The 13416-nt window shown below is 40.6% G+C and overlaps 1 protein-coding gene across 5 annotated transcripts in view; it reads left to right on the top strand.

The window, feature by feature from the left end:
- Positions 1-13416, top strand: part of PHKA2 (phosphorylase kinase regulatory subunit alpha 2) — a 65932-nt gene that overhangs the window by 19086 nt on the left and 33430 nt on the right. For all 5 annotated transcript variants that reach the window (XM_054973185.1, XM_054973186.1, XM_054973187.1 and 2 more), the window contains exons 14-21: positions 134-212; positions 1406-1540; positions 3945-4054; positions 6029-6173; positions 9143-9221; positions 10829-10995; positions 11468-11641; positions 13293-13381. In XM_054973185.1, the coding sequence (XP_054829160.1) occupies positions 134-212; positions 1406-1540; positions 3945-4054; positions 6029-6173; positions 9143-9221; positions 10829-10995; positions 11468-11641; positions 13293-13381 (978 nt within the window). The remainder of the gene's footprint in view (positions 1-133; positions 213-1405; positions 1541-3944; positions 4055-6028; positions 6174-9142; positions 9222-10828; positions 10996-11467; positions 11642-13292; positions 13382-13416) is intronic.

Genomic DNA, 13416 nt, shown 5'->3' with positions numbered 1-13416 from the left:
GTCCAACCAGATTCTAACACATTTACATTTCTGTGCTTGTCTTCTGCATGTCACTCTCAAGTTGCAGAACTGTGGCCTTTGAATCATGGCTTGATTCTTCTCTGTCTCCCCCCCCCCCATGTTTTCTTCCAAGGGTTTTCTGGCTACTGGAGAAATTGATCCTTTAAATAGGAGGTTTTCAACTGCTTTTAAGCCTGATGTTGTAGTTCAAGGTTAGTGACTATTTTTATGTGTATTTTTTAGTCCTGTAAATGTTAGAGGAAGCTAGAGGAGAAAATAAGGCTCCATCCAGAAAGTCATGCACAAATGGGGATTCTAATGCATATTGTAAGAAGATCCTTTTCCTCTGCAACGTGGGTGAAGTTTACACCGCAGTTATGGTGAAGGAATTTGTGTAGAATTTCAATAGCTTTATTTCCCCAGTAGTTCTGATGAGGCACAATGAGCCCATGTTAACGTCTCAAATGAAGCCAAACTCCACTTAGTCTGAAAGACAGGCATTCTTGGATTGCTCTTTTTGTAGACCATGTTGTGGAGAACTCTCTCATGCATAAGTGTCTGTGTATCAAAATCAAACGTAACACTTGAGGTAAAAAAAATATTTCCTGAAGGCTTCTTGTTCTCTCTGCTTGTTGCTAATGTTTGAATCAGCTTTCTGTGGAGGTGCAGAGAGAAATGGGCTCCAATTCAGTTAAAGTTACAACTAACACATTATACTGGTTTTAGTGACACTTGGGACCAATTCACACAGGCAGGAAGATGGCAGAGTAAGTGCTTAACTTCAGATAGGCAGGTGATGGATTTCAACTCTGAATATTCATTTGCATAAAAACCTGCATGCAGGTATAACAGTTCTCTCTCCTCTCTTTGCTTGCTATCCTGGTTTTCTGTTTTCTTGGGAATACTTAATGAAGAGGAGCATTCCACCCGCAGCCTAAAGAGGTGCAGCCCTTTCTACCCGCTGTGTTCCGCTGCCTTGTTATCCTGCATGTGTGAACCATGCCTTAATCATAACTAACTTTAACTGGATGGGAATAGGATAACAATAGCTGGAAAGAAAAGAGGGAAGTGGATCTGAACAGATGGTCTAAGGCTTCTAGCCATTTCACATTGTACCTTTCGGGTATTATGTTGCTTAGCACAGGTCAGCATATTCCCTTTCAAATAAATGAGGTTACTGCTGTGCTCTTGTGCTGGGTAGCAACTAAACAAAATATGTGAGGGAAACAACTACATTTTAACATATCAGGCTAGATTATAAATATGATAGCAAATTAAATACCTTGCTTACTTTAGGCAAACCACAAAAAAAAATATTTTTCTTTCCAGAAGATGCTGGTATAGTACTAGGAAGTAATTCTACTTAAAATAACCAACTACCCCTCTCTTTCTTTCTCTTGTACAGTAACTGTTCTAGCAGAATCCAATGAAATTAAGAAACTGCTGGAACATCATGGAATCAATGTTCAGAGCATCTCTGACATTAATCCCATCAGGGTGCAGCCAGCACGGATCCTGAGCCACCTGTATGCCAAGCTTGGTATGTTCTGTGATAAACTATGAACTTTTAAACTGCTTCGCTCACTTATTCCCTCATCCATTTCCCTTTTCCTGTTATATTCTTAAGCAGTTTAAAAACTGGGTAATTTTACACCAAAATGATAGCAAATATGGGTATTTTCAAACAGTGAATCAACAAATATGTTGTTTTTCATTCTGAAATGGTTAGCATAACTAAAAGTTCTACAGAACATTTGGCCTCCATGCACAGTAGTAGTGAATATGGCCTTTGTGAACCATGTTTACAACTTGATGGTGTTGGCTCTTGGAATAAAGTAGAGAAGAGTCTGTGCACACAGAAGCTCCCTCTGCTTTGGAACTCCACGCATGTTGATTGTTGGTCTCCTCACCGGCTGTAGCAAGCAGTCAAGGTTTGATTAGGGTTGCCAGGCAACACCTAGAAAAAATTTGAGGGGTAGGACATGGCATGCTGGCCACATCCATGCCAGGCCTGAGGCACTGGTGGATAAAGAGCCAGGATGCTGGGAGGTCTCCCGCTATGCCTGGCATCCCTAAGTCTGACCAAGAGTTGATGACAAGGTACCTTTATTTAGGATGCTGATGTTACAAAGGCCAATTACAAATAAAAAATCTCTTACAGTAGTGGTATTTTGCACAGATGATTTTTAAAAAATCTCAACAAGTGGATTAATATTAACATTGGATAATTTCAGACAGAATATGAAACCAAGGTTTATTTTAACCATGGTGTTACGACAAGCCCCTTTCTTTCTCTCAGATAGACTTTGCCTTTAACCTTTTTCTTTTTACCCCCTCTGAGTAGATTGCTGCCACCAGGAATATTCCAAAATAATTTAAATTTCCCCTTAATAACGTGCCCAAGCATCGGGCTCCTTTGCGGTACTAAGTGGCCCTGAGGATAGGAATGGGATATGGGAATAACATGTACTCTGGGATAAACAAAAAAACCCAAAATAAACTTTTATTTTTACAAGAAGCGTATCGGTTTCATATTATTTCTTAAGCTTAATGGTTTCAAAGAGTGTTATTTGTTCTTAAAGTTACTTTACTTAGGCACAGTCACTCAGATCTTCATGAACTTTCTCTCTCAGGCTGCACACACCATTTGCCTGCTTTAGATAGAATGGATTTTCTCTCAGACACACAGAGTTCAGATTTCTACATAGGTTATATTTCTCTCAGAAATTTTTAGACTTGCTCAGGCTGCACACAGCTTGCCTGCTAAAACCAGACTGAATGGCTTTTTTCCCACTCCGTAACTGAAACAGCAGTTCACTCCATCCACACTCTGTCATCAACCAATCATCTCACTCACTCATCCCTCTCTTTAACCCCTACTTTTCATCTGTACCACACCAAGCATTTAATGACACACACATTTGAAATCATTACACTTGGTAACTTAGTGAATCCAGGGTTCAGCTTGCAGATGATCATTCAAGTCCTAAATGGCTTTGCCAATCACTGGTTTTGTTACCTTCACTCTCCCACCACCTCTGAGGCACTCCAGCCTGCATTATGGTGTGCACAATACCAAGGAACACACCAGGATGTCGGCATTTGTGACATCATAATTAAGACTACCTGTGGCTAGTAAACCAACTTCTGCCATGGTTTCACATCCTCATTTGATTTACCCTAATTAACCATAATAACTGAGTGGCCCACAGTTAGACAATCTACACTAATAATAGTTTAATTAAACCATGGTTTTGCATGATGTCTGTACTGAGCCATTATATCCTGCCCTACACTTCCTGGACAAAAACAACTTGCTTACTAAAGAATGATAAAATACTTTTAGAAATCATGAGTTGGATCCAAAGGTGCCCTTGTGTGAGCAGAGTGCTTTTCTGCTCTTGCGAAAAAGGGCCTGTTATTTCCCACTCAAACAACAGTCTCCCAAGGGTATTTGTTCTGCAGGCTTTGCTGATTGTTCTCTGGATCCATTCCTATGGATATATTTATAAGCAGCTTTTAAATACTAATGAGCTAGGTGGAGTTTGCTAATTGTTTGCTCTGTTCCTTCACAAATGACTTCATACATAATAAAAAAATAACTGTTCCATTTATGAAAAACCTCTGGGCAGAGTTTTAATGGGTTTGGTGGATCCATTAATAATTGTAGTAAGTATGTTCCATGAATTTCAAAAAGGCTCTGCTTGATATCATGGAGTACAGAGAACTTTCCTTAATTTAGGCAATTTCATGCTGAGTTACTGCACTGGAGCAGTACATTATTTATTTCACAAAGGAAGCATTTTTATATGTGTAGCATAACTTGTGATGATATATTGGTGGCTTTGATATTTTATTTTGATGGAAAAAATGTTTAGTAATAGCACATTGTATAACATGTATGGGTGAAAATAAATGTTAATTTTTACCTTTTGTTTTAACAGGCCGCAATAAACACATGAAATTGAGTGGAAGACCTTACCGACATATCGGTGTTTTAGGAACATCCAAGCTTTATGTTATAAGAAATCAAATATTTACTTTTACTCCTCAGGTGAGCTTGTAATGCAAACAGGAAAATTCCGTTTGCTAATTGTTAGTAAAATGCTTACTTTTCATATGCCTTCTCCTCCTCTGTGTAGGCAGAACTAATAAAAATCTGTACTTTGTTTTAGTTCTTTATATAACTAGATGATGATAAAACAGGAACACTTGTCTTCTTCCCCATTAAGGAAACTTACCCTTGTAATGGCAAGGCTGGTCAACAAAGACCAATATGGCCCCAGAAAAGCTTGAAAGCATGAGAAGATTACATTTTCTGTTAATTAGGTCAGTTGAGAATCTAGTTCCAGCTGTCCTTAGGTGCTATCCCCCTAAGATTTCTCAAAATTATTTAATATATTTATTATAATAATGTATAATTATAATAATAATTAATATGAAAAGACCAAAAATGTTAATAATAGGACGTTTTGGAGGTCTTTTGTTCATAGGGTTGCCATAGGTCGGAGGCGACTTGACGGCACATAACACACATACACACCAAAAATGTGGGTACTAAAGTAATATATAGAAATTGTTTTTTCGCTTTATATATTATTTGGAATACCTACATTTCTAATGGAGAAAATACTCCAAACTATAGATGGCAGGATCTTGGGATTTGTGAGGGTCTTTGTGGGAGGAGTGCATTGTAGCCCCTGTTCATTGGCAAGTCTGCCAGCTTCTCATTTTAGCCATTGATTCAGAGATAGTAGTACATAGAGAGGGACAGACTTGAGATTAATGGCACCTGAGTCTGTAATTCAAATCCTGCTGCCCCAGGTGTAGCCTTACCAAAGTGATCTTCCTCCACCCCTTCACTGGCTCAGCCTCCTGTTCCCTCTGACCTACACTGCTCTTTGCCGCCACTGTGCCTTTCTGGGCCTCCTCTCATCTGCCCCTTCTGCCAGCCACCAACTCCTTACTTTTCTTTCCCTCCTTTTATTTCCTCCTCCACTTGGACCACACCCCTCCTTCTTGGTCTTCCTGACCACTTTCTCTCTCCCTGCCAGTCATGCTAGCCATAGCTGAGCTGTTCCATGTCTGTGTCTCCTCGCTTTTCCCAGGCCTATGCTAAGGCTCTCCTTTCTTCCGGTGTTGCTGGGGCCAGCAGCCTCACACCTGTTCCCACCAGCCAGCTGGCTGTTGAGGCATGCAGCTGCCCCACTTCACGCATGTTCGTGCAGGGCAGTAGCATGCCCCCACAAGGACCTGGGTGAGTCCACTGTGGGTGAAGATAGGAGGACCTCAGCCAGCTGACAAAAGGTTATACAAGTTTGCACATGGATAATGCTTTCAGTGGGCTCCAGACATAAGCTTTTGTTCATCCATCAATCGTTGTGATTCAAAAAAGGTGATACAGAGTTCAGCCTCAGTGCACCATAGAGTCAGATTTCATATGTAAAGCAAAGCAGTGCTGAAATAGTGTGGTATAGAAGCAGCATGCACCCTCCCATCCAACTCATGGAGACCTTGCACTGCAAACTGCGAGTGCTTAGTCATGAAGAGGCCCAGGTAGTTTTTTGAGGGAGAAGATTTGTGCAAGCCAGGCCTCCTTGTGCTGAAGAGCTGACATGGAGAACCTGATTCACAGTGGAGGCTATCTATATGGTGACAAGGAAGAAGCCCATGCCCTGTACTGTTGTGAACCCAGGCTAAACATCTAGACATAGCTAAGCATATGTCTAAGCTCTCTGAAGTGAGTGGGCTTAGGCATGCTTATCACTTTATTTGATTGCACTCTTCATGTTTGGGGTGCCTGTTACGGCAAGAAGTGTCCAGAAATTCTTCTTGTATTGTCACATGTGCCTGCTTAATTGGCACTGGTGATTTAGCCTTGTAGACAAATAACTACATTCTGTCCTGTATAACATGCACCAGAACAAGCCTTGAAATTAAAACCACTATGTTAAATTGGCCTTGCATGCATTTTGTGTCAAAGTTCAGGGCATTATTGCTTCTGTTGAAAGCTTTCTTTGCCTTTCAGTTTACAGATCAGCATCACTTCTATTTAGCCTTAGACAATCGGATGGTTGTGGAGATGCTCCGAACAGAGCTGGCTTATCTCACCTCCTGCTGGAGGATGATCGGCAGACCAACACTTGCGTTCCCGATTACCAACACAATGCTCAGTCAGTAACCTTGATCCTTACAAGCTGGTTTCTAGTTACTCTTCTGAATAATTGAATTTGTGCCGTTTTCAAGAGATACTATTTTAATAAACAATTTATAGACCACTTTTCAGGTTGAGTCCAGTGGCAACATAGGGAATAACAGAATTTATTCCAGCATAAGCTTTTGTGAATTGGAGCTCTGAGACTCAGATGCAGGGTGTGTACATCCATAAAGTTGATGCATTTGTATTCATGACAGAAAGATGTGTGAGAGAATATAAATCATGTGATGAGCATTGACCTTGTGGATGGAGTCTGATTCACAAAAACTTATGCTTATTCAGTTTTAAGGTTCTGAACTCCCGTTTTGTTTTGCTGCTATAGACTAACTTGACTTATCCAACTATAATTTCAGGATAAGTTTTATTTTCTTTAAGAACTTGATATTAGCTTAGTTTTAAAGGATTTTTGTAGCCTTCTGTAGAATAGTACTCAAGTTACAGATGTTATTACTAAGGACATTATAAAGATTGGTTCGTTCATGTTTGGCTCTAAAGTACTTAGCTTTGAAAGATACTTCAAAATCTAAGTGGACGAATAGCTCTTTTATAAGGTATAGCTGTCCACTTGATAATGATGTATACAAAAATCCCAGAGGCGGCTTTCTTGAACAGGGATCTCCTAAAATCTAGTATTTCTTGCTTATGCATCCTGTTGCTGAGGCTTCTATGAGTATCTTTAGCTTGCCTAGTCAAAGGACTACACCAAATCAGACTGAACATACAAAATGTGAGAATCCTCATATTATACTTGAAACAAACAAGCAATATTTAATGGATTGAATTCAAAAATTGGACAAAGCAGACAAAATAATCTATATATATAAAAGCAATTGTCCTGACTGACTCATCAACACCCAGCCCAAACCCCCTGGACCTAGAAACATGAAATTTGGGGAGAACATTCCTTTCATGATGTAAGCACCCACTAAGAAGGGATTTTAAGAAATTCACCCCCTAAAGGGGTAAAATGTGTTTTTCCAAAGGGATACCGCTTCTCTGTGTAACTAGGAGGCTACTGCCTGCTCGCACCCCTGCCCACTGCCAGCTCATCCACTTTTCTATGATTGGGCCAGCCTTTCAAGGTCATTTGCATATGTGGGCTGATTAGGGCTCACAACATTCCATACCTCATCCCCCCCAGAGACAGTTGGAACACAGAGGTCATTTGTGTATGTGACCTGATTGGTCCTGACTCCCCATGTTTTAACCAGTATGCAGTTGCTATTGTCCTGAGGTGTCCTGAGGTAAAATGTACTTCCCAGTCTTCCCCTAAAAGTTCACTAGATTTGCCAACTCAAAAAAAACACACCCACAAACCAAAATTTTTTACATACCCTTAAGTATTATAACTGGATTTAAAGTAGTTAAATACTGTAGCGAAGCACAGGTATCAAGCTAGTGTTTACATAAGTGTTAAAAAAGATAACCCTTATGAGATACAGACCTATCCTTTGCATTTTTTCTTAGAGGTAAATTCCATTGAACTCTATGAATCTTGCTTCTGAGTGAAGATGTTATGACATTCCCTCGTCTTTACACAAAAGAAATGGCACCAGAGGCATTTTTAAAATTCCCAAAATAACTAACTAGTTTATTTACTTTAGAGGGGAAAGGTCAGGTGAAATCAGGGGTTGAAAATTTCTGAGATGATAATGCTTATGTTTTGAGGCTTTGGTCCCATTGTTTCCCCCCCCCCCCCAATTACTCCAGGATACTTTCTTTTAGTATTCTCTTTCTCTTTTGGAGTTAGGAGGAATGCTAGTACCCACTTTTTAGTACCCCAATCCTCTTCTCTTCAAACACCAGTGCTTTATTTCAGTTGTTAGCTGAATCTGAAGGTCTCCACAAGCAGTTTCCAACCACACCTGACCAGGGATCTCTTCACTGTTTAACTGAGTAGGGAAAGTCTCCTCTCCTTAGAATATGTATTCCCTTTCTTTGGCCCGTTTGGGAGTCTGCACCTACTTCCCAAACTTCCTTGCTTACTTTCCCCAGTTCTTCTGCCCATGTTAAAACTACTCTCTGCTTTAAAGCCCTTAACAGACTGGGACTGCCTTTCGCCCTATACTCCTTGGAGAGTGCTCCATTCAGCAGACAAACATCTATTAGTGGTTCCTGGCCCCAAGGAGGCCTGCCTTGCCTCGATCAGGTTCCCGGACTTTTCGGTCCTGCCCCAGCCTGGTGGAATTCTCTGTCTGTGACAACTTGGGCCCAGCGAGCCTGTAAGATAGAGATTCCACCAGGCCTTTGGTGGTTGAAGCAAGTGGGTCTCCTACCAGAGGCAAGTAGGTCTCCTATGTGTCCCCTCCTTGGACTTTGCTTTTTCATTTGTCAGCTGTCACCAGCCCCCGTGGGCCCAAAGTGCCCATATATATATGGGATTGTGCAATATGCGCTGCTGATGGTGGACTTGTGAAATTATATTTACTCCTTTTATGGTACTGATTTTACTTGTTTTTTTGTGTTTTTTAAATTGATGTGATCCGCTCTGAGCCTACTTGGCAGGAAGAACAGAATATAAGTCCAATAATAAATAAATGAATAAAAAATAAATCTCTCTCAACTCTTTATACTTGATCTCTCTCAACTAGGACTGAAAACAGGCCCTCCTTTTTCCTGCTCATGCTACCCAATCAGATCCCTTGGAACAGCCTGCCACTCAAAGCTCTCTGATTCTGTGAGGGATTAACTCTTTAACAGTCCTGCAGCTGTTTGTGTACAGCTTTTCCAGGCTTTTAAGAATGAGCGATTCATCATAAATACATTTCTCCCTCTACCCATAAGCCCACCTAAGCAGAACTTTCAAACAAGCAATACATTCAAATTAGGTCATTTAAAAAAATAGTTGCATTTCAAAGTATTTTCAAACTGAGTTTATAAAGAAAGCTATTGTTAAGATACGAAATTATTTTCTTTCTTTTTTAGTTGATGATGGTTCAGATGTTGATCCAGCTATTCTTGCCACCATAAGAAAACTTGGGGATGGATACTTTGGAGGAGCTAGGTACAAATTTCTATTTATAAAACATTACATTATTTCTTTTAGTTGTTTTAAGCACTCATGGTGAAAGTGGAGAAAGGAAACAAACGAGTACTTTTGAACGGAATGGAATTTGTGGTACTTGTTTCAGTCAGTTTGAGAAATACAAATTACAGATTGCAACTCAGTAAAGCTTTTGCCTGTGAAATTTGGTTGGTCTCTTTTTTAATTTAATGAATTAATTTTAAAATATTTATATCCTATTTTTCTCTCCCTCAACGGGACTCAGAGTGGTTTACATCGAATTTAAAAATAAGCATATTGCCACATCAGCAAAAGTAGGAATAAAAGGACACAAACCACAGCCTCTATTCATGGGCCACTTTAAAGCACGTTGGAAAAGATCCCTTTACAGAGGCTCCAAAATTTGTGCCAGGTGAGGGCCTTCCTCATCTCCTTGAGAAGCGTGTTTGACAGTACAGGGGCAGCCACCAAGGAAGCATCGACCCAAGCGACAACAGCTCTGACTGGCCTGTGTGGATCCTGCAGATGTTCTTTTCCTGGGGGCCCTTTCCTGCTCTGCAGGATCCTTCTGAGGCATGGGTTTCTTCCACGTGTAGCTTCTTGCATCGGGGGAAGGTTCTTGAGTTGGACAAAAGCACCACAATTAGCAGAAAAAATCAGCTAGATCTGACTTTAAGTATTTAATGATCTTTAAGATTCTCCAAGATTCAAGCCTATAGAATAGCATCCGTTTTTAACACTTCTCTCTGCCTTCCCCCCTTCCTCCTGAGAGGTCAGGGTGGCATATGTAGTTGTGCCACCCTCATGTTTACCCTGTCAGAGGAACGTCAGGCTGAGAGATAATGACAGGCCCAAGATGAGCTTCTGGCTGAGTTGGGATTTGAATCGAGGCCTCCCCGTCTCTGATCTGTCATTCTTAACTGCTACACTATGGTCTGACACAAACTTCTTGCCGCCTTTGGAAAAGGCAGAGAGGGGAAAATATACTCCAACCTCAAAAGTATGCCGTTGGAATTAGGGTCGTGGACCCAAGAAGGTCCACTGTGTGGGGAACAATGGCATATAAACTTTTAAAAAAAAGTTCTGGCAAGAATTTGGTGAAATTAATAACCAATCAGTTTTGTAGGGTTTGGTCCTTCTAGTTAGAGTACGTTGTTTGCAATTGTGCATATTTTAAAGTTATTCTTGAATTGTGGTATGTTGTGCTTTTAAATACATTTTATTTCATACACTGTTACAAATGATATAAAGATCTTTTTAAAAATTGTTATTAGTTTTGGGAATGAGTTCATACTTGATACCTTCCATATAGGTATCACACTTTAGAGACAATGATCATCAATAAAACTTTTTCTTTCTTAACAGAGGTGTATTTTCAATAAATCAATTAAACCTCAGTTAAGATAATTAAATATACACAATTACCATGAGGTCAGGTTTTAAAAAAGTGACGGTAGCTGTTATGGAAATAGTCCTTTTTCATGAATTTGTGTAAAACAACAAGAATCAGAAAGACTTTCTGCTGACTAGCAATTGTGGACCTTGGCTGCCTTTAGTATAATACAATAAACATGCATATTATTTTCCTTTCTTGTATGACTCTTCAGGGTGAAGTTGGGTAAACTTTCAGACTTTCTTACCACTTCGTTCTACACAAACCTAAGCTTCCTAGATCCAGATTGTGATGGGAAACTATTTGATGATTTCAGTGAAGGCTATTCTAGTCCTGAAAGTGGTTATGAACTAGAAGATTATGCAGACACCTATGACAAAGGTACCGCCCTTTATTTTTAACTTCTAAGTCGTATCATTTCTTTTTGTATCCAGAACTGTTGAAGTCAACACATAGCCACACAATCCCAAGCTCTATTATAAGGCAAGGTGTTTGGACTCATCCTGCAAGAGGCTGTTTCATAAGAGTAGACACAGGAAAGGGGATCTGTGGAAAAGTAAACATATACATTTGGCTCACACCATCAGACTGTTGGTCCATTTAGTCCAGTCTTGACCAATGAGGCTGACAGTAGCAATCCAATGTTTCTTGCAAAGGTCTTTCTGAGCCCTATTGCTTGATTTTATGTAAATGGAGGTGGCACGGATACCCTGATGCCATGGCATCTTCCCAGTATGGTCTAAGGAGTTGGGTAGGAGGCACACTGAGTATTTCTGATTATTTTGCTCAGCATCTTTCTAGATTCCACCTCGATAAAGTTTTGAATTGTCTTCCTTTACATGCCTTTTGACAGAAATCCAAGATGAACTGGACCAGTACATACACAGTATGTTGCAGAGCACGGCTCTTAAACCCTATCTGCCTCCAATCTCAAAAGCCTCCAGTTCACCCCATGTGTTTAGTGCTGTTCATTCCACCAGAGAAATACTGTCAATCATGGCCAAGGCAAAGGGCCTGGATATTCCAAGTGAGTTTTTACAGTATTTTACATTTCTGTTTGTTCACAAATGGAATGCCCATAAATGCCAAATTCTGTTGTTTGAGAAAGGAAATTTTGACAGCTGTTGGTGCAAACTTAAGATGATGTAACAAGTTGGTCTGTAGAATCCCAGTGCAGTTGTGGCATTCAATATTCCCACAATGTAATGTGTCATTTTATGATAATCATACAATTAACTTGTCATTGCTGAAGCTAACTTGTGTGATCAAAATGGACAGTGTGGCAGCATGTGCAAATTGGCCAATTTACTTCAAATTTCTATAATCACAATTGTTTGTAATAAGCATCACATTGTGACCATGTGTGTCCAGTCAGGCAGAAGAATGAAAGCAGCAGAGAAATCTCTGTATCTGTAGAATGGTGAATATAAGCACATTTGGATGGTAAAAAAAACTGATAAAGATGAAGGCAGAGCAGCAAAGATGAAAGGAGAAATGGTTGTTCAAATGACTATTACTAAAAGTGTGAGGTATTATGGTATGGCTAGTAGCATGTCATTTGTGGAAAAACTGGTTTTAGTGTTGTAACCCCAGAAGTAGGATAGAAACTGGTTCAGAATTTGGTATTATCTATAAATTACTAGTTGAGTATACATGAATACATAATCTGACATCTGGACTGATATGAAAGTTGTGAACGAATATGCATTTTCAGTTTTTAGCATTTTGCCCAATGATAAATCAAAGCATTGCAGGGTCCTTATTTTCTACAAGACTTCACTAGACATTCATACAAGTCTATTACAATGATCTCTAAGGGAGGAGCCCTGGGTTGCATCTAAAGCGGCAAGGTTAATTTTTTTTAACTAGTTCTTCAGTCTCAGTGGCAAACCCGTGTTTTGCCTCCAGCCTGTGCCTGAATGATCCATGTTCCCCAGGAGCAGAATTTTGAGGTGCCAAGTGGGCCGCAGCAAGAATGAAGAACTGGCAAAAATTGCCCTTCTTCCACTAGTGGAAAAGACTTGTACTGGTGGACAGGGCCAGATCGACCGGGGGGGGAGGGGGGTAGTCTGCCCCTGGCGCCGCCAAAGAGGGGGTGCCGGGTGCAGCTGCCAGCCCCGGGAGCACACGGGCAGCAGGACAGGGGGCGTGCTTGCTGCTCACCTCCTGTCCTACGGGGCAAGCGAAAGGAAGCGCAGGTGGCTGAGAGGCTGCCCGCGCCATTCGCCTGCCCCACAGGACAGGGGGCGCACGGCAAGCCGGCCACCCCGGGAGCGCACGTGTGAGTGGCCGGTCTTCAGTTGCCCTGGGCACCGGCAACTGTAGATCCGGCCCTGCTGGTGGAAAATGACCTTTGGATTCAGCCTTCTGGTTGTTATGAACCTACATGTAGCCAATTTCAAATGGTTCTTTCTTTTCTGGAAAAGTTGCTTTACGGCAAGGCAGCTTGAAAAAAAGGAACACGAAAGCAGGGTGTGTTACCCTTTTCCGACTTACCACCTTAGCATCCTCCCCAAAGCAATTTTGCTTGAAAATAATGGCTGGTATGCTTAGATACATTAATGTGTGTATAAAATAGCTCTTTTACTTCATGGCACATTTTAATTTCTGATGGACATTCCATTCTTACATTAGCCCTTTCTGTCCACTCAGAATGACTTGATTTGTTTGTTTTTCAGGTGTTTCTATGTCTTTGCCTACAAAAGTTTTAAATACACATCGAAAATCTCTGAACCTTGTTGACTCTCCACATCCAGTGCAAGACAAAGTAAGTTTCCTTAATGTTTACATGTGGAAAGTGTA

The sequence above is a fragment of the Eublepharis macularius genome, chromosome 3 (assembly GCF_028583425.1).
Source record: "Eublepharis macularius isolate TG4126 chromosome 3, MPM_Emac_v1.0, whole genome shotgun sequence".
NCBI classification, from domain to species: Eukaryota; Metazoa; Chordata; class Lepidosauria; order Squamata; family Eublepharidae; genus Eublepharis; species Eublepharis macularius.
The sequence above is the reverse complement of the archived record's forward strand: the minus strand, read 5'-3'. Positions and strand labels throughout refer to the sequence as shown.